This window comes from Notolepis coatsorum, assembly GCF_963971535.1.
Source record: "Notolepis coatsorum genome assembly, chromosome: 5".
In the NCBI taxonomy this organism is placed as follows: domain Eukaryota; kingdom Metazoa; phylum Chordata; class Actinopteri; order Aulopiformes; family Paralepididae; genus Notolepis; species Notolepis coatsorum.
This window is the reverse complement of record NC_140169.1, coordinates 113,261,248-113,282,944: the sequence shown is the minus strand read 5'-3', so window position 1 is coordinate 113,282,944 and position 21,697 is coordinate 113,261,248. Positions and strand designations below refer to the sequence as shown.

Genomic DNA, 21,697 nt, shown 5'->3' with positions numbered 1-21,697 from the left:
CATTATAGGACCGGCACAGTCGGTCATTCATTCATTCTCGCTTTTGGCTACTCTGTCCCAGACCAATTCAATCTATGCTGAGAATGCGTCGCATCTACGACACGCGCAATTCTCACAACAAGAGTCACCCGAATTCTGTTTAGTGAGGACAACTCTGCAATAGTCTGTTCAGAAAGGTTCCAAGTCTTGTACAGTATTCCATCATTACCGATGCTCCTACCTTGGGCTCTCAGCATAGCATGGTGAAGATTCATGGGTTCTACCGTGGTTGTCATGGTGACCATGTTGTCGCCGGTCTCCCCGTCCGCCTCCAGCAGACTGCTGTGGGTCAGGGCTTCTCCTGTCGACCAAACAAACACAGCGGCTGCATTATGTAGCAGCACAACACTGCAGATACACAGAGAGCCGGAACACCGTGTCAGTTACAGGACACCACTTCTGCCTGGGCCTCTTGCCTTCTGCTAATTGCTCCTCAAAAAGGTCAAGACATCACCACGAAACTCCTCAGCATGAGAAAAATGCAGACGAGAGACAAGGCCACAAGGCCACTTAATGCATGACCTTTGTAGAGGCAGCTTGTTTATGCCCAACTGTGTGTTGGGGTTGTGTCCAAATGATGGGTTATTAGATTTATTCCACCCGAGCGCTTCATAACCGACTTTCGTATACGGAGGTTAATTATGCTTTTTCACACTTGAAAAGGTTATGATCGTGTTTGGTTCAAATGTAAGCCATACCCTCCATCCGCTATCTGCCTGTTAGGGAGCGGCCTGCCTGCCTCCTAATGCATAGCAAACTAATGCAATTTGACGAAGACCAAATAATCGATTAGTTGGCCATAGCCACTACAGAATGATAGTTTAAATAGATTTAACTAATCAACCACAAAAATCTAGAGTTGTGCACAACAACCCGTGTGTGTGTGTATGTCTCACCTGGCTCACCGCCGAGACCTTCCTCTCCATGTCTCTTCCTCATGTGGACGTTTCTGCTGCCAGACTGAGAGAAGGTCTTCCCACAGATCCCACACTGATGGGGCTTCTCACCTGCAACAGACGACACACGTGAGACGCGAGAGGCATCTCAATGCGCTAAGTGCATTTTTTATTTTAATTTTTTTGGAATGAGGACAATGAACACTCGACCGCATACAAAACAGTGTGGAATAAGCAAAAATATCCAACGTCAAACTAACTAGTGTATGAAATGCTTCAGAGTGCAATTTCATCCTTTTGCTGATAAGCCGTAAACTGGCTGGTACCGGCGAACTCCTCAAGTTGTCTAGTTTTCAATGATACCTCAGTATTTGTTCTAACGTTACAATTGAGTCCACTATGACCTCACAAAGCTGGCGATGTCGGCTGCATCGCTGCTTCCTTGTTATCCTCAGAGAGGAAGTTATTTTCCACACAACAACAAAGAAGCAGCGATATGGCTGACATTGCTGGCTTTGTGAGGTCACAACAGGCTCAATCGTAAAGTTAGAACACAGCGGTATCATTGGCAACCGGACAACTTGAGGAATTTGTGGGTACCATTTTATGCTGGTTCATGGGCAAGATTAGGAAATTGTGCTTAGACTTAATACATGGTATTTATTGTGTCCGCTGAAGGTGTGCGTGTGAATCTGCCCAATTTCCTGTAAACAATGGGGCCAACCAGACTGTGCTTTGGCTCAGAGTTACAGAGGCACAAGGATGAGCATGTGGGAATATGTTTCATATCTGGCAACATGAAGTATTTTTGGGGAATCGATTTCCAGCATTCTCCATTGATTTTCATGCAGTCTTTGTGTAGTTGTGGTACACCTTTTTACTGCCAGAGGGTCATTTTTATTTTTGTATCCTTTATTTAACCAGTGTAATCACATTGACATTTCCACCTCTTTTTCAAGTAGAAGAAGCCAGCATACAGAATAGTAAAAAGCACACAAATACTAAGAAAGAGAACATTTTATTATTTCAATGAGGAACTCTAGCTTCAAATCCTTTCGTAACAGGTTCCAGGAGAATGGAGCAGCATAGCTGAACGCATGTTTCCCAAATTTGTTTCCGACAGCGGGAACATGGTATGAGATATAATTTTGTGATCTCATGTCCACCTCTTGGTTGAATGAGTAAAGTGCTTATGTAAGTTGGTTGCTGCCTCAGGATGGCTTTGTATACAGACAAAATACCAATGTATATCTTCTTATGGCCAGGGATGACTGACCTGACACTTCATACAGTACACAGTGATGTGTGAGGGATGATCGACATTGTAAAGCAGCATGATATATTCTGTCTAAAAGGATTTCAGCACAGAAGATCAGACGACATTAAACGTACGTGCCATACGTACACAATTTGAAATGAAATTATCAAGATGTGCTTTAAGTAGGCAGGGACTACGGATGAAAACTAGCTCATTGGCTAACTCTGGCTAACTCTGGCACATTTACTGTACATTGATGTGGAAACTGAAAGTGTTGATTGATGTGCATTGTCCCTGGGTAATAAATAAATAAAAACGTAAACTTTCATCTTTCATTTGAGGGTATTTACATCCAACTCAGGTGAACAGGTGAACACTAGGAATTACAACAGTTTCTACATGTGCACCCCCCTTTTTAAAGGGTTCAAAAGTAATTGGACAAACTAACAATTCATAAATAAAATGGTAACTTTTAATACTTTGCAGTCAATGACTGAATATCTGAATTCAGCACTCAACAGGATTCAGGTCAAGTGATCGACTTGTCCATTGCATAACATTCCACTTCTTTGCCTTAAAAAACTCTTTGGTTGCTTTCACAGTATGCTTTAGGTCATTGTCCATCTTCACTGTGAAGCACCGTCCAATGAGTTCTGAAGCATTTGGCTGAATATGAGCAGATCATATTGCCCCAAAACACTTCAGAATTCATCCTGCTGCTTTTGTCAGTAGTCACATCATCAATAAATACAAGGGAACCAGTTCCACTGGCAGCCATACATGGCCACGCCATAACAGTACCACCACCATGCATCACTGATGAGGTGGTATGCTTTGGACCATGAGCAGTTCCTTTCCTTCTCCATACTCTTCTCTTGGCTCACCAATGGTTTACATCTTGTGGTGAACCCTCTGTATTCACTCTAGTGAAGTCTTCTTTTGATTGTTGACTTGACACAGATATGCCTACCTCAGATACGCCTACCTCAGATAGGCTTACCTCAGATACGCCTACCTCAGATACGTCTACCTCAGATATGCCTACCTCCTGGAGAGTGTTCTTGATCTGGCCAACTGTTGTGAAGGGGTTTTTCTTCACCAGGGAAATAACTCTTCTGTCATCCACCACAGCTCACCAGTGGGTTCTTTCTTTTTAATAATGTATCCAACAGTTGATTTGGCCACACCTAATGTTTTTGCCATCTCTCTGATGGGTTTGTTTTGGTTTTTCAACCTAATGAGGGCTTGCTTCGCTGATAGTGACAGCTCTTTGGACCTCAAAGAGAGTTGCAAGCAATGAATCATTTGAATACCTTTGAATGAAAGCCGGAAGTCTGCACATAGAGCAGATCTTGATTGTTTCATTTCAAATCCATTGTGGTGTAGAGCCAAAATGATAAGAATTGTGTTTATATTAAATCCATAAATATTCATGGGACTGACCGTATGTTCTCCAATGAGCACCCATTTCTAGTTTGATGTTTTGTATGCGGCTGAGTGTACATGGTGCCCATTTCAAACTATTGAAAATCCTTAGTCCATTTACATGATGTAAGATTCAAATATCCCAGATGTTCAACGTGGTTAATAGCGCTATAAAGCATAGTGAGCATCGTCTCCACATGGCCTAGCTAGTAGCTACCCATTACAACTGAACACAATCACTCACACACACACACAGTGACATTTAACTCTTTCAGTGCCACGCCTGGTTTTCCATTTGACCGCTTGAATGCCACCATCCGCGCCAATGTTAACGTTAATATCGCCTAATCTATGTTTTAAATTATGGCTATGTGTCTAATCTGCCCATCGCATTATCAAAGACTATTTTCCAGACAGTGCTGTGAAGACAGATTGTTTTTTTATCGCATCGTTGCCGTTTCAGAGCAGTTAGAAAAGCCCCCGTTTTGATATAAAAAACGGCTCATTCTGGAGCATTCTATGAAAATCGTCTTTTAGTGGAATATTCCACAACGTTGATATTCGTCGGCCTTTTTATGAATCGTTTTCAAATAAACGCTAGATGATCAATATTATACGTGCACGCACGCACATTACGGCCGCGCGCGGATAATCGCCTCGTTGATTTCCTCTCGGAGTTTTACATTGAAACCGAAAGAAGACATTTCACAAAACAGCTTATAACTTCATCAAACTTACTCTGATTATCCTACCACTGATAACATAGAGTCCTTACCTGACATCAGATGGTATCCAACTGGTATATTCCAATTCCTGATCACCATTCGAAAAAATCGATACGTGTATGGATCCAACGCGACACAGTGGATCTCCATGATCCGCGGGGATCTGAGGCTCCAGAATGAACTCTAGTAACCCCGGCTGGATCAGTGAACTGGAAAATGTGGAGTACCGGATTTTTTTCCCCATTCATTTTCATTGAGTCCATTCCAAAATCACTTATGTCATCTGGGAGACGACAGGGGGCGCTTTTTTCCACAGTGATCACCGGCGCAGCTCGGCAATACTCGGGTAGGCTCGGGTGATGCAATAATTTTTCAGATCGCAAAAAAAAAAGAAAAAAATCCGAGAAATCTCGTGAGTGGCTAGCAACCACCTATAAAAAACACGAGAAATCTCGTGAGTGGCACTGAAAGAGTTAACGCTCCTCTAAACATAGCTGTAGAAACATCACACATTCATTAACCCCCAGAGACCCGGCATTATGGTTTTTCAGAGGTTGTTAAGACACCATGTTATGCCAACTTGTTGGAAAGGGGGCTAAATAATGCTCCAAAGTTAGACTAAATGTTGGGGAGGGAAGGACGTCAATGGCATTGGCCATTTTCAACGGGGTCCCTTGACTTCTCACCTCAAGATATCTGAATTTACGTCCACTTTGTCCACTTTATGATTATCACATGCAGTTTTGGGCAAAAACCATGCAGTTTCTTGTATGCAGTACAAATGTGTTCTTTATAGGGCTGACCTCGACTAAGGATTTGTATAGTCAACATTGACTGGCCGAAATTTGCCGATAGTCGACTACCTGCATTTTTTTTTTTTTTTATCATTCCATTTGCGCTGTGGGGGGTGCTTAATGTCTGAAGGAGTCGACCGAAGGCTTCTTGTCCTCTGCGAAAGCATGCAATTGGTCCACTGATGGATACATCTTGATATGTGTCTAGTCTAGTGTGTTCATTAGATGGGTGAAATCCACACTAGCCACTTCTAGGCCTCTTTGCTTTTGGAAAGATTGATTACAAAACAAACAAACATTTTAATTTTATTTTTTGCATTCGACTAAGAGGTTGGCAGTCGACTATTCGACTAATCGGGGTCAGTCCTAATTCTTTCTATTCTAGAAATGGTGCGTTTGACTATTCCTGCATACTGGGGTCCCTGAACAGTCTTGGAATTGCATAAATTGATACTCTTGTGTATCCAATGAGCCCATTGTATTCATCCGTGACGTTAGTCGCCATAGTAGCCATTTCAATTGTAGTGAGACCATTTTCTAGGGCATTCAGATGATGTATGGCTTTCCTAGGTATATTGACAATAAGGAGGCCTTCCGAGCCATTTCCAGGATAATAAGTGCTCACTATCCAATTGTCAAAAAATGCAATTCTTACAGAAATCTCCAAATGTCAGAAAGGTTTTTGATTCCAAATCACAGCATGACATTTTCATTTGATGGTGTTCCTCAAGGTCTTGTTGTCTTAATGTGATATTTTGCAAAGATCTTTGCCATACAATTTTTAAAGAATTTGCACCAAATCTATGTAACAAACGGTATCAACCCAAAAACTGCTGCAACAACCTATGAGACATAATTGAGCCTAGGAATAGTCATCATATACTTCCATCATAATGCTCTAAGCCATTATACACCCTAAACCTTCAAGATTTGAATAGGAATCTAATAAAAACACAATTTACACAGATTTATGACTAGAAAAACTTGACGCAGTGCTGAGCTGCAGCTCAAATTCATCCCGCTGGTCTTACCAGAGTGTATGAGCATGTGTTTTGTATGGGTACACTTACCAGTGTACAAGTCAAGTCAAGTCAAGAGTTTTAATTGTCACGGCATACAAGTATACAATGAAATGCGGGGGGTCTTGCCCGCAGCGATTGTACATAATACAATAATAATATAAATATAATAAGAATCCAATAGAACGACATTGTGCAATAATACAAGTAATCAAAGTAGGGCATATGGTATATGTACATGAGTTTTTACAGAGCATGGTAGGACATGCTAGGTCCTGTGGTAGTGCAATACACTGTTAGCTACGGATGAGGCACTGGGTCTTTATGTACACTGCTATACAATGCTATATTATACAATCTCAAGTTATACTATACTATTCTTAAAGTGACCTTTCCTTCTGTAAAGTGACCATAAGTGTGAGCTTATACAGCATGAGTGTGTGTGTGCTCATGTTAAAGTGGCGGTTAGTGTGTGAGCGTGTACAGTGCGTGTTGTGTGTTTTGCATGTGTTTTGTAAGGGTACACTTATCAGAGTGTACAAGCATGTGTTTTGTAAGGGTACACTTACCAGAGTGTACAAGCATGTGTTTTCGTAAACTTGAATACTCTGCAAAGGATCGCCCACAGCCATCTGCTTCACACAGAAAAGGCTTTTCGCCTGCAAGCAAGCACATGCATACATATGATATTTCATTCCACAATGCTAAATATTTGTATAGAAGACTCTTCGACTCTTTCAACAGAGATTCTTGTGATCACCCGACTACAGCGGAAACAAACATTAAGTGCATGAAGTGCTAGACTGAATAGCTCAGGGACGTCAAGAGTCTGACTAGGGCTGTGTGTCACCCCCACCCCCTCTAATAAAACATTACAAACCATGCAGGGGAGAGTGGTGTGAGGGCATGATGCGTGAACTCCGAGTTACATGTAATGGGATATGAATGTGATTGGTGGAGGAGAGGATACACGAGGCTGCCTATTATGGGGAATGACACCGATTTTTAAAAGAACCAGTGCAAAGATGTTAATTCAGTCAGAAGGCTTATTGTGGAATGTTAATGTCATTAATTTCAGCTTCAGATGCATTATTTTATTTGTTATAACGTTTTAGTGCACCCCCTCTGCGTACAGCCAGGGGGCGTGGCCTTCTGTTCCTTGAAAGGAGATGTCAAGTTAGCATCATAAATCATAATGCGTGAAGCTTTCAAATGTTAACAAATTCACCATTGTGATCGGTTGCTATGAGAGATTAACATTGGCTAACCTGTGCCAACAGGTGATAAATAAATTGCCTCCGTTGCTGTGGATGTTTTTGAACCACTAAAATGGTTCATTACTTGGTTGTGGACTACCTAGCTGATATCTTTTACAACTACTGACAACTGACAGACGGAATGATAGGTGAATCAGTGTAGATGATACAATCTTTTACAGGACGCATATTGACTATCTGAAATGGTTAGATTATGATGACAACCAGAAAGGTATTTTTATTCTTAGGCTTATTTTATTCTTCATTCGTGACTTGCTTTGTCTCCCTAAATGTTTACTGTTTACTGTGAGCGATTTGTAGTGCCAAATTTCCCACGGGATGAATAAAGTATTTCTATTCTATTCTAAGATAGTTTAAGGAGATTTAGTCATATTTACACAGTACTGACGGCATTTGGGTAAATTTATGTTGACATTGTCTTCTGTTAGACAGTGCACGATTTCCATTGTACTGGTTCATTAAGAATTCACATATTATGTTCTCCCTGTCAGTATTTGTGAACACGCACCACTTTCTACTAAAGCTAGAAAATCAGGGAGAACTCTCAGGTTGGTGATGTCACTGGGATGTAAAATCTGAAGCTGCTCCACAGACAATGAATAGGGCTCTGATTTACAGAGTCCATCAATCTGGTAGGAGCCTCGTCTCATTGAAAGTATTACTGGGTGTGTGCACGGTGGAGACATTTGAATATCTGAAGCCCTCTTCCTCAAACTACATTCTAGAGCCGTCCTCGACTAAAGAGATTCTTAGTCGACGAATAGACATACGATTTTGTCGCCTAAGATTTTAGTTGATCAAAATCGACAAATCCGTTTCCCAAATGAAATCATTCAGAAGGACCTCTTTAAATATCATGATGTGCTTATCATTCAGAAGGACCTCTTTAAATATCATGATGTGCTTATTTTGTGGGACCCACTCGAAAACGAGATACTGTATCTCAAGTGGTTTTCCCAATAAAGAATTTCAATATATATATTATCATTCAGAAGGACCTCTTTAAGTATCATGTTTACCAGAGATGTGCTTATCATTTCTCAGTAAGAAAAAACAATTCACCATGAGAAGAAAAAGCATAAAAATCAACTAACAACTAAAAGTCTTGAGTCGACTGAGATCAAACCGGACGATAAATCAACAAAGAGGGGACATCCCTGGTCACATTCAAACATCAGATGTGTGGACGCCTCAGGACTCCCACCTGTGTGCACACGCCGGTGGTTTTTTAGGTTTCCTGCTGTGGTGAACTTCTTGCCGCAGCTCTTCTCTTTGCAGATGAAGGGTTTCTCTCCGTTATGAGTCCTCATGTGAACCTGCAGTCTCTGCAGCACATAGAAGCTCTTCCCACAACCCTCGGTGCCACATCTGAATGTGCGATCGTTCCTGGAGGGGGGGCAAGACGGTCAGGTTGAAGTGTCGACATATCTCAAACTCCGTCCTCTTTTATTGATCCAATCACAAGTGTTGATTTCCTCAGGACAAAAACAAAAGTTTGAACTGTAGGGGAATTTTGGGATTAAAGAGTAATTCCACCCATTTTAAGAATTCACATGCGTTATTCCCCCTGTCCCAGGACAGTTTGGTCCAGATCTGTGAACATGCACCATTGATTGGTGCACAAAAAAGGGAATTCCCTGCTGTGCCACACTGGATAGGATCAACAAACAGTAACTATGTCTGTTCAGAATAGGAATATAATTATACATAATGATATACTCATTACACATTTACATTGAAAGTAAAACTCATTCATGTAATCTTATTGAAATTCAAAGCTACAGTATCTGTACTTTAAAAAATGAAATGTGATCTACTAATGGTAGAAATCAAAGAGAAAACCCTGAATGTGTGACGTGACTGGCACTAAGATCTGAGGCTACTCCACAGTCAGTGAATGGGACACTGACTTTATGGAGTGATAAAATGTTATGTTTTCACACCCAAGTGAGGTTTATATTCTAGTACTGCGAAACGGGTCTGAACCATAATTTAAACCACACTTCGGTGTACGAGCTCATACAAACATTTTATGGACCAAGAGTCAGTGTCCCGCTCATCAATTATGGAGCAGCCACAGATTCTCGATCCAGGTGACCTTGCAAATTTGAAGGTTCTCCCTTTGAATTCTAGATGCGAATATAGACTGACCCTGGGTCTAGGGGCACAGGAATAATATATGTGAATTCTTCAAATGGGTGGCGTTCCCCCTTAGAATTATAGTAATGTATCATACTAGTGCAGTGCCCGTTCAGAGTGTGTGGCCATTCGGAACGGGACCATTGCTTGGCTCCCAGTATTGTTGCTTGCAGCGCTGTCGGGGGGGCTCAGAGCGTGTGGCCATTCGGAACGCGTGCCCGCTCAGAGCGTGTGGCCATTCGGAACGCGTGCCCGCTCAGAGCGTGTGGCCATTCGGAACGCGTGCCCGCTCAGAGCGTGTGGCCATTCGGAACGCGTGCCCGCTCAGAGCGTGTGGCCATTCGGAACGCGTGCCCGCTCAGAGCGTGTGGCCATTCGGAACGCGTGCCCGCTCAGAGCGTGTGGCCATTCGGAACGCGTGCCCGCTCAGAGCGTGTGGCCATTCAGAACACGTGTCCATTCGGCCATTCGGAACACGTGCCCATTCAGAGCGTGTGGCCATTCAGCCATTCGGAACGCGTGCCCGCTCAGAGCGTGTGGCCATTCGGAGCGGGCGGATTGCTTGGCCCCCAGAAGTGCTGCTGGCAGCGTTCTCGAGAAGCGATCATGTGATCGACTTCACACTCCCTTGGTTCTTCAGCAATACATGTGTCAATGCACTTCCTTGGGTCCTCAGCAACAGTGTGAAGTTGGTACTGTAGGCAAAACACACACACAGATCTTTCTTCCCTGTTCCCATCCATCCCCCTGGGCAAAACAACCCGTTTCCTTAAGTTACAGACCAAAAATGGAAAGTGTGTGGTTATAGCGCCACCATCTGGCCAAATGGCACCCAAGTTGACACTGCACTCCCATGGGTTCTCAGCAATACACCCACCAAGTGTTAAGTGGATCCTGTGATAGTGACCCTGGTCCATAATCATATTTTATCATACCAGCGCTTGTATTCATGTGCTTTAATGTTCTTATTTCTTTTATTATTTTAACTTTAATTAGTCTTAAATGCTTAGTATTTAAGCCCATATGAGGTTTCTTCATTTCCCCCCCCTATTGCTAGGTTACAGGGAGTCGTTCCTTATCTTCATTGGGGAAAGTCTGGGGGTGATGTAAAATTGTGGATTCTATGGTGGTTTTTATTGTGATGTTACTTGTTGATCTGTGAAGCCCACCGAGGCAACTTGTTGTGATTTTGGGCTATACAAATACATTTGACTAGACTTGGATCGGATGACCGGTTCTTGAGAGGCGTAAAGTTTGTTGTTACAATACCACCATCTGGCCAAATGGCACCAAATTCGACACAGCACTCTCCTTGTGCTCAGCTGACAGCAATACACCCACCAAGCGTGAAGTCGGTCAGATGAATGGTTCTCGAGATATCTGACGGAGAGATACGGAAGAACACAGACAGACAGAGATTCCTTCCTTCCTAGTTAGATTAGATGTCATCTAAAGGTTTTTTTTTTTCTTTTTTTTTTTTACTCGGACTCATTGATATTTAATTGTTGGGTTCGCTTGACATTAATCTGAGGCAATAGAGTATGTGTTTAGGGTAAATTAGTACAAGAAAACAATTCTTAGTTATCAAACCAGGTTTAGGTCTTCATGCTCCTGCTAGAGCTTTCTTTCTCTTAAGTTTGTGCAGAAGAGAAACAACAGAAAAGAGATTAGAAGAAAACACTGCTTTGGTTGTTCACGCCTATCTTAAAAGGTCAGTAGCAGGAACACGAAGCTTCAAAGCTGGATTGATAACAAACCCCTATTTTTCTTAATCAGCATTGTTTTGAATCAAGCAGAGCATGTGGTGGTGATTCACCACAGCTCAATCATCATAATGAAACAAGGCAGGACAGAAAAAACAGACGCGAAATTACAAAAGTCTGGTGATGCTGCATCTAAAAGGATATAAAGGGAAGAATCTGTCTGCATCGTTCATGCATCCGTCAAGAATCGTTCATCCAATCACCTTCAGATTCGGGCAGGTGTTTTGCTGAGGACCCAGGGGAGTGCAGTGTTGGATTTGTTGCCATTTGGCCAGATGGTGAGATGTACAGGTGTATTACTCGGGTGGTGGGTGTATTGCTGGGGAGTGCAGTGTCGAGTGCCAAGTCGATTGGATGAGTGGTTCTCGAGAGTGCAGCATACTGCAGGTCTCCACAACGCTGTAACGCTCCACAACAAATCGGCCAGCCCTGAACGGGCCCAAAAACTTTTTGAGTATGTGTAACATATTTTGCCATATCTGAGATTAATCCATGAGGACAAATACCTGTGTACTTGGAGTGCATTTGGACAAGGCATCATACTAGAGGACTATACCTCAATTATATGCGTTATTGCTTGGGTTCCTACTATAATCTAGTTAGTCTAACTAACTAACGTCATGTACCTACTACAGTCTAGTTACTTTAGGTACCTACTGTAACAATCTAGTTAGACTAAATAACTAACGTCATGTACCTACTACAGTCTAGTTAGTCTAACTAACGTCAGGTACCTACAATATTCTAGTTAGTTTAACTAACTAACTAACTTCAGGTATCTACAACAATCTAGTTAGTCTAAATAACTAACTAACTAACTAACTAACTAACTAACTAACTAACTAACTAACGTCATGTACCTACTACAGTCTAGTTAGTATAACTAACTAACATCAGGTACCTGCAACAATCTAGTAAGTCTAACTAACGAACTTCAGTTACCTACAACAATCTATAAGTCTAACTAACGAATTTCAGTTACCTACAACAATCTATAAGTCTAACGAACGAACTAACTAACTTCAGGTACCTACAACAATCTAGTTAGTCTAAAAATTAACTAACTAACTAACTTCAGGTAAATACAACAGTCTAGTTAATCAGTCTAACTATGTAACAAACTAACTGACTGACTATGTATGTACAATACGTACAACAATCAAGTTAGTCTAACTAACTATGTACCTACTACAGTCTAGTTAGTCTAACTAACTAAATAACTAACTAACTAAATAACTAACTGGCTATATGTAGCTATAACAGTCTAGTTAGACTGACTAACTGACTCCAGGTACCTCCAGCAGTCTGTACCAAGTGTGTTGCCTGGCTGCGTGTGGTCGGCCTCTCACCGGTGTGTTTTCAGGTGGTACTTGAGGTGCGCTGGCCAGGTGAAGGTCCTGCAGCAGCCGTCGAAGGAACAGCGGAGGATCTGCTTGGAGAGCGCGCGGCCGGTCAGAGACGGCGACTCTCGCTTCTCGCCTTCTGACGGGAACCCGTGCGTGTGGTCACCTACGCAACCGGAGGGAGAAATAAGTAATCCGGTAGTTTCATATGCCACGTCTCTAGGGCATGGCTGAAGAACAGCTAATCAGGAATGGAACGATTTAGACCCGCTGAAGGAACCAAGGCGACGGTGAATCGAAATGCAATCACTCCCATTTAACCCGACAATGCACTCCCCCGCTAAGAATGCTATTTTAAGTTCTGATCCTGCCACAGTCCGGTCTGCATAAGAAAATCCCTGTGATTGACATTTGACACCCACTGCTAAATTAACCTCCGGTATAAGGGAAGGATTAACAGCGGGAGAGCAACGTCTTTTGGCTAGGACTCATTGGAAATGCTTTGTTGGTTGGCTGCATTATTTTTTACTTGGAAGAGTATCTCAATATGCCGCTATTGTATATTAACTGTATACAATAAAAAATATTAAGTGAAAATGTATGCATTTACTTTGAGTGATGTACTGTATATCAAGACTGCGACAACAGCCATTTATCATGTTTTAACATGTAATAATAACATACACACTAATAAGTGCAGCAGCAGTACATTTTAAGGTGCTCATAAACTCTAAGACAACAAAAATATGAAGAGGATTCTTTGCGAGTTTGGACGAGACTTTCAAAGCCATCGACATGTTGCCATGAAGTAAGTGGAGTCCGGTTGCGTGCCGTCAGCAGACTGCATTAGCCAAAAGGCTTGCGGTCACTCCAAACCTCATAAATACTGCGCCAATAAAATCTTTGCTACTTCTGCAGTATGCATGCACAGGATCACCTCAGTTCAAGCCACAAATGTCATTATATTTAGCAAGCGACAACGGTGCCACTGGTGTTAATTCAGCTCAGTCAGTTGAGATCTAATGTTGGTTGTCCAGGTAACGCTGTGCCTGTTTCCAAATGTTATAAATATTGCACCTATAAAAACACAAAACTGCTTCGCTAGTTCAGTCCAGCTGTAACCAAGAAATCCTCTGAAAAGATTGCTCTTTCATACATATATTTTGTCAGAAGTCTACGAGAATGTACTACGCTAGCTTCTGCTGTTACAAACCGACCAACACATGTATGGACAGTGCAGGATTCTTCTAGAGGTGAACTACAGCATAAAGAACCTCTGCCACGCCACTGTGCCAGGACCATTATATTATACTAGTGGCTTCACACTAGCTTAGAACCTGACATATCATATGATACTAGTGGCTTCACACTAGCTTAGAACCTGACATATCATATGATACTAGTGGCTTCACACTAGCTTAGAACCTGACATATCATATGATACTAGTGGCTTCACACTAGCTTAAAACCTGACATATCATATGATACTAGTGGCTTCACACTAGCTTAGAACCTGACATATCATATGATACTAGTGGCTTCACACTAGCTTAGAACCTGACATATATGATACTAGTGGCTTCACAGAGCCTGACCATCATATGATACTAGTGGCTTCACACTAGCTTAGAACCTGACATATATGATACTAGTGGCTTCACAGAGCCTGACCATCATATGATACTAGTGGCTTCACACTAGCTTAGAACCTGACATATATGATACTAGTGGCTTCACAGAGCCTGACCATCATAATACTAGTGGCTTCACACTAGCCTAGAAACTGACCATCATGATACTAGTGTACTAAATAAAACTCTTGACTTGACTAGTGGCTTCACACTAGCTGGCCGCATGTTACCTTGAAACGAGGACAACCGGCTTCCTACTGGTATGGATGAGGACAAAGTGACATTACCTATAGTGATACTTCCTGTCCTGGCGTCCTGGCTGGCCTTGGCGTCCCTGGCAAGCTGTGCCCGCGTGGCGGCGATCAGGCTGTCGTGCGCCAGCTCCTGTACCCGCAGGTACCAGGGAGTGCTGCCATCCATCCCATAGTCCCCCGACGAGACGCCCTCGTCGTCGTCCTCAGCTCCATCTGCAGAGAAGATCAGGGGCTCCGAGGAGGCTGCAAGGCCTAGGAGGGGAGGATGGGGAAAAAGAGAACAGCAGGAAGTAACGATCAGTGTCAAATTATACAATATACATAATGGAGAGTGAGTCACATTCATTTTAGAAAGGATCTCTTAGCATCCTTTAAGACCATCGGGAAGTGGAAAATTCCTTTATTTTTTATAGTTGTTAACTGATCATATAGTCCTCCAAGGAGATGATGAAGGTCAAAACATGTCACAAAAACCACTTCCCAGGAATCATTGAAAAGAGCCAAAGCTAGAGAATTTTTTTTCTCTCCCCCGTCCTTGTAAATGGTGTGTGATGAATACTCACCCTGTTGACTGCCATCTATATTAGCAAAGCATGAGGAACTATTCAAGGTAACGTCTATATAAAGTTATGTTTGTTGTCTCTACTGCACATTGGTATGCTAGAGATATAAACACACACACAGACACACACACTCTTAACGATGCATGCAGGACCACTATACCCACATTGCTACACACCTAACCCCTACCCCGCCTAACACCTTCTCCAGGTGGAAGAAAGTGACTTCATTATGATGTGAGAGACAGTTTACAGTCGCTCTGTGGTATGCGTTTGTCAGTGACTGACTCCATTATGAGCGAGCAGCACAAGCCTGTGACTGAAATAGATGCATTCGTTCGAGAAATTCAATAATCTTAACAGTTATGCCTACATTATATGCCTTATGCGCACTACCAAGCAGCCTTTATTAAAAACCTGCGACTGAGTCAAGTACGCGGGAGTGAGGCGTGGGCAGAAGTGGCATTTTTCTAAATAAAATACCCAGAAGACGAATGAAAATAAAATACATTTAATTTTAAACAACTTTATTCTTTCTTTGAGGCCCGGTACCAAATTATCCATGGCCAAGTACCAGTCCGTGATCCGATGGTTGGGGACCTCTGCTATAGAGCCCTCTCTCTATACTGGTGCCACTGGACACTAAACAACAGGTGAATGTGAGTTTCTTTTTTATTGTATTCCCTGTATTATTGGTGGCACAGTGATGTAGTGGTTAACACTGTCGGCTCACAGCTAGAAGGTCCTGGATTTGATTCCCGCTTGGGGACCAGGTTGCTGTGTTGCCAGTTACCCAGGTGGAGTATCTCCCGGGCCTTTCTGTGTGGAGATAAACCCAATGGAAAAACATGCACAACAGATCGCTAATGCCGTCACGTCCCTGACGAAGACAGACAGGAGCACTTGGATTGGTCCCCGGGCGCGGCGCACACTGCAGCCCTCGTCTGCTCCCGGCTGCCCTTGGGGGGAAGGACGACGGGATGGGAAGTGCAGAGAACATTTAGTCAGCAACTCAGTGCATGTGTGTGTGTGTGTTCCTGTGGGTCACCCATCGCATGTGTGTGTGTGTTAATCTGATGACAAAATAAAGACTTCTACTTATTGTATTATTGGATGTAAAAAGATGCCGGCCGCTAGGCTCGCCCCGGTACAAGCTCTGTTTATGTCTCTGTCTCTCTTGTCTGTGCCATTTGTACGTAAAACGTTGCGTTTGAACTTTGAACACATACACTCGGGAAGAACTACTTTCCATCCGAGAAGGATTACGTGGATCATCAGATCCTCATCCCGATATCCCAGAGGAATTGTTGACTGCCTGGTCACCTGGGTATCCCATGCAAACAGGTACCCTGAAACAGCGGCAGGCGAGCTGGAGTTCTCCAGATTCAGGAGACGGCCCTACCTGCTATCCTTCTAGCAAATGTCCAATCCCTCCCGAACAAAATGGAAGTGGTTGACTTGTGACCTTCCCTCCCTGGACTCCATCTTCACCTCCCGCACAACCACCCATGCGAGAAAAATTGCAAAGGACCGCTCACACCCAGCACACCCCGTTTCAGCCCCTGCCCCTCAGGTAGGCGCTTCAAGTCCATCCTCGGAAAAACCACACGCTTCAAGGACAGCTTCTTCCCAACCGCCATTCGGACCCTGAACTCCCTTGGCCCCCCTCTCCCCCCCCCCCCACCCACACACTAACCAAGCTCCTGACCTGATGGACTACACTCTTCTGTGTGTTATGTTGTGCTGCGTCATGTCGTGCTGTGCTGTATTTATTGTGTCATGTTGTGCTGTATTATGTATCTATTGCTGGGAAGGGGGGGGGGGGGTAAATGTATCCATGTTCCAGTTTTATGTACTGTATATCCAGAGCTTCAATACACTCTGTAACAATCACAAATACCACCAACCTGGTTGTGTGGCAATAAAGGTATCTAATAATGCAGGACCTGTTCAGAGGTCTTTAATTGGCATGCAATTATCCTCAACGTATCTTGCATCTGTATCTTGTAAAAAGGTATGTATACCTTGGTAACCAATTGGTTTACATGACTATCTTATTTGGAGCGTGTGTGTGTTTTGATGGCCACCTCAGTCCTATTACATGCCTGACCGATCTCTCATTGAATTGCCCTTCTGAGGTTTCTTCCCTTTTTTCCTATTAATGGTTTTCGTGGGAGTTTTTCCTGATCGTCGCCGAGGGTGAAGGTCAGGGGGTGGTGTTCCTCTGTGGGCTTGTGTGGTGCGTTGAGCACACAAATAAACTTGACGTGACTTGACTTAACTAAAAGACATTGTTAGTCAACTATTTTGTTTAAATGTCCTGTGTTTTGCTATTCCTTTCACTATTTGGGCAATTTTACACAATTCCTGTGAGTCTATGGAAGTACTCTAAAGCAGCATTTTTCCACTTCAAGATTTCAAGCTGTTTTGGGCTGGGCTCCGCCCATAAGCGCTTTGAGTGACAGTCACCCACACAGCGTGATACATACGTCAACCCATCTGCTTAGTTCAGTGGGGGAGGATCTCGTGACATATGAAGTGGACGGATAAGCCTAAATGAGAATTAGAGACACAGACCCCATTGATACAACCCCACATTGCTAGAAAACAATGCTAAACACTGGAAAAGGCCATTTATAAGACATGGGACCTTTAAATTGTGTTTCCTACACTATTGTCCCTCTGCGAATGAATGCAATGATGGAGAAAGACCTCTTCAAAGCGTGTGCTTATTAACACTTTGAGTGCCAGCCACGACAATTGTCGTCTTATCAGACCTCCCATTGAGTGCAGACGACGTGAAATGTCGTTTGTTTGCCGTATTTTTTTTTATTGGCGATTTGAATTCATAATTATTTCATCAATCGAGCCTCGGGTTAGTGCTGCAGAGTCTCTCTGAGCTCAATTGGGAAGATACCGCCCCCCATCGTCTCTCCCTGTGTAACTGCACCCCATCAGTTCTGACTGATGCAGGGGGAGTGGTCAGTTTCCTAATTTAATTTTTCCCTCAAGGCATCTGAAGGATCGATTGTGCTCGCCGGCCCGGAAAACCTGTGGATTATGTATTTACAGTATCAACACTGTAATCAATAAGCGTGATCGATATTTGGAATGGCGATCAGGAATTGGAATAATATTTTTGGATAACATCTGATCTCAGGTAAGGAATCTATTTTACCAGTCTTAGGATAATCAGACCTGTTTTCACGGAGATATAAGCGTTTGCCCTATGTGTGTATGTGGCTCTGTGGCTGTGATCGCTGATGAGGAAATGAGAATCGATTTTTCAGCCCACCTCTATAGCCTGCATAAGTACACATATACTATCGATAATCTAGCGTTTATTTGAAAACGATTCATAAATAGGCAGAAAAAACGTTTTTGTGTATTCTAGAATATTCCAGTAAATGCCTTTTATCACGGAATCTTTATATTTTCCGCGAGCGCCCTCTAGGTGGTGCGTGACATGAAAAGGCTAATGGTGGTATTTTTTTTTTTACAATAAAATTTCATAAAAATCTTAGTCAAACCTTTAGTATTATGGATATTAAACATGCTGGCAGAGTACATGCATCCATGTTGTCGTGAACATTTTAATTAAATAAAGAAATTCCCTATCCATAGTCGCCGTGGGAAGAGATAAAATAAAAAATCAAATCTGTGCACGGAGACCAGCAACAATTTTTTCTAACAGAAACCCATTGGGGGGTGCGTCAGCTAGGTCGGGAGGTGACAGGGGGTGCACGGCCAAAAAAGTTTGGGAACCGCTGGATTAGAGCATTCAGGCATACTCGCACAGAGAAAGAAAGTAAATTAAAAGCCTTTATTAACAATTAGGGCATATCAAAGTAAAAGGCGCTGACTGGTTTCAACCACACGTGGTCTTCCTCAGGGCGTGGCTGGAAAGAGTGTCAAAAGGAGTGCATTGTGGTAATTGTATATATATAGTTACCATACCAATCCATACATTTTCCACAATTTCCCACACTTCCACAAGTTAACACTGCAATACAGTACAAGACAAAAAAAAGTTCAGAAAAATGGTCTCCAGTCCATCATTATCATCTTCGTTTTACGTCCCTATTTTCCCACTACAGTGAGGTTGGACAGGGCGATGACTCCACGCCACTGGGCACGGTTTTGTGCCATGTCTTCATGTATCTCCAGATCCCTCATATCATTTCCCACACATCCCCTCCATGTCTGTTTCAGTCTCCCTCTCTGCCTCCGCCCATCCACAATCATCTCCTCCACCCCTCTCAACATCCCCCCCTCCTCCGATCTTCTCATGTCCAAACCACCTGAGAAGTCCATATCTCACCTTGAAATAAATTTTGCTGACCCCAAAGATCTTTCGCTGACCCCACAGATCTCATCCACCTCGGCACTGGTCCTCCCATCCAACTCCCGCCACATACCTCAACATCTTCCGATCACAGCTCCTTAACACTTTGAGTGCCAACGACGAGATTTCTCGTTAGTTCATGCCAACCGTTGAGTGCCAGAGAGACGAGAGATCTCGTTTTTGATCGTTATTTCTTTTATCGATTTCCATAATTTTTCATCAATCTAGCCTCACGTTACCAGTGGGGATCTTGTCTGAACTCGAACAGGGAAAATACCGCCCCCTATCGTCTCTCCGGATGGTACTGCACCCCTTTGGATTGGATTGAATGAAACGCATGGAGTAAAAAAAGTCCTGCTTCCACATTTTACTTGTCAGACAAGTAACCGGAGACGATCCAAGTAATCGCCCACCACCAGAACAGCGGAAAATTTGTGTTTCCAGTAGGGGTGCACCGATGTATCGGTCGGGTATCGGTATCGGCCGATAAGTGCCTTGTTGACTGCAATCGGCCTATCGGCCGATAAGCTCGGATGTGCCGATGGCAGTAGCCGATAAATATCCATCAATTTGTGTAGCGTCAAGACAACTCGCAACCTGCACAACACCGTCCCCAGTCCCCCCCACACACACAAGCTACTGCATCAAAGTTACTACTTATGATTAACAAGGCATTCGTTTTGTGGCATTAACGTTATATAGTTAGTGTTACACGTTCAATAACATCAGCATATTATTTACCCGAACGTAGCAAGCGTTCATACTAGCTCAGTTCCTTCCATTGCTCACAGAGCCCTGAGTTTTACCCATTCTGCAATCTGTTAATAACGTTTTCAATCAGACACATGTATAGAAAGGCTTTGTTTTATTATAACATTAGTTGCAGTAAAATCATTATGCCTCATTTAAGTCATCCTGCGGAGCTAAAAGCTAAACGTCGGCCGCGCCGTGTTGTTGTTCTAGAAAACCTCTCGTCAAAATCAATGGCGGACAAAAGCAGAAGTAAAAAATGTATACGCGCTTGCCGATTGGTGGTAACAGCAGAGGCGGGTGCAAGCGGTGTGTGACGTAATTGGCAGAATCGACTGTCAATCAAAATTTCATTGGTTGAGACAATAGTATCTAGCTGCAGCCCAGCAGGTAGACCATGCTGGGAGAACTAGTATCTAGCTGCAGCCCTGCAGAACATACTGGGAGAGAGATAGTGCTATTTCTTGATGTTTCCTTGATGTTTCCTTTTTTTAAGTAAGTAAAGAGGCCTATGTTCATATCGGTGAGCACAATTTGTAAGACAAATATACAGTAGTTTCATAAAAAAAAAAGATTACAAAAAAAAAAAAAGATTAAAAAAATATTTAAAAAAAATGTTGCCACAAATATCGGTATCGGTAGATTGTGTTAGTTGAACAATCGGTATCGGTATCGGTGGCAAATTTTCATATCGGTGCATCCCTAGTTTCCAGTACCCAGCGTTGGATCAATAAACGCGATCGATATTTGGAATGGCGATCAGGAATTGGAATAATCTTTTTGGAGAACATCTGATCTGAGGTAAGGAATCTATTTTACCAGTCTTGGGATAATCAAAGCTATTTTCACCTATATATCAGCGTGTGCCATATGTGTGTATGTGTGTGTCTGTGTGTGTGTGCGATCAGGAAATAAGATCATCGATTTTTCAGCCTGCTTCTATAGCGTGCATAAGTACACATATACTATCGATAATCTAGCGTTTATTTGAAAACGATTCATAAATAGGCAGAAGAATGACAACGTGTTTTGTGTATTCCAGTGTATTCCAGTAAAGGGTGATTATCACAGAATCTTCTGAAATTCTGAAACTTTCAAGAAACAAGCGTTTTTCAAAATGGTATAAAATGGAAATGAACCGATTAAAAAACAATCCGTTTCAACAATGTTGACTGCAAACAAGTCATTGATAAGCGACGGCCATATTAGACACATAATTTAAGATATAGTTTATGCGTTCGCAAATATGAGAGCTCTATCATTGAAGTGGGTGGTGGCACGCAACGGGATTCCGGGGCACCGGACCCGTGGCACTCAAAGGGTTAACACCACCATCACCCTTTTTGTCATTGCCCACGTTTCTGAACCATACAGGAGAACTGATCTCACACATGCTTCATATATCCCTCCTCTGATCTTTACATCTATTGTTCGATTCAACAGTAGCCTACTAATTTCCCGCCACTTCCTTCACGCCGC

The 21,697-nt window shown here is 42.8% G+C and overlaps 1 protein-coding gene across 1 annotated transcript in view; it reads right to left on the bottom strand.

Annotated features, from left to right (window-relative positions):
- The window catches only part of znf410 (zinc finger protein 410), a 38,054-nt gene that overhangs the window by 1,751 nt on the left and 14,606 nt on the right, over window positions 1-21,697 (bottom strand). Inside the window, exons 6-11 of the mRNA XM_084313920.1 lie at window positions 14,597-14,815; window positions 12,685-12,844; window positions 8,638-8,819; window positions 6,726-6,815; window positions 936-1,046; window positions 221-340 (exon numbers count right to left, since the gene is read on the bottom strand). Coding sequence (XP_084170046.1) covers window positions 221-340; window positions 936-1,046; window positions 6,726-6,815; window positions 8,638-8,819; window positions 12,685-12,844; window positions 14,597-14,815 — 882 coding nt within the window. The remainder of the gene's footprint in view (window positions 1-220; window positions 341-935; window positions 1,047-6,725; window positions 6,816-8,637; window positions 8,820-12,684; window positions 12,845-14,596; window positions 14,816-21,697) is intronic.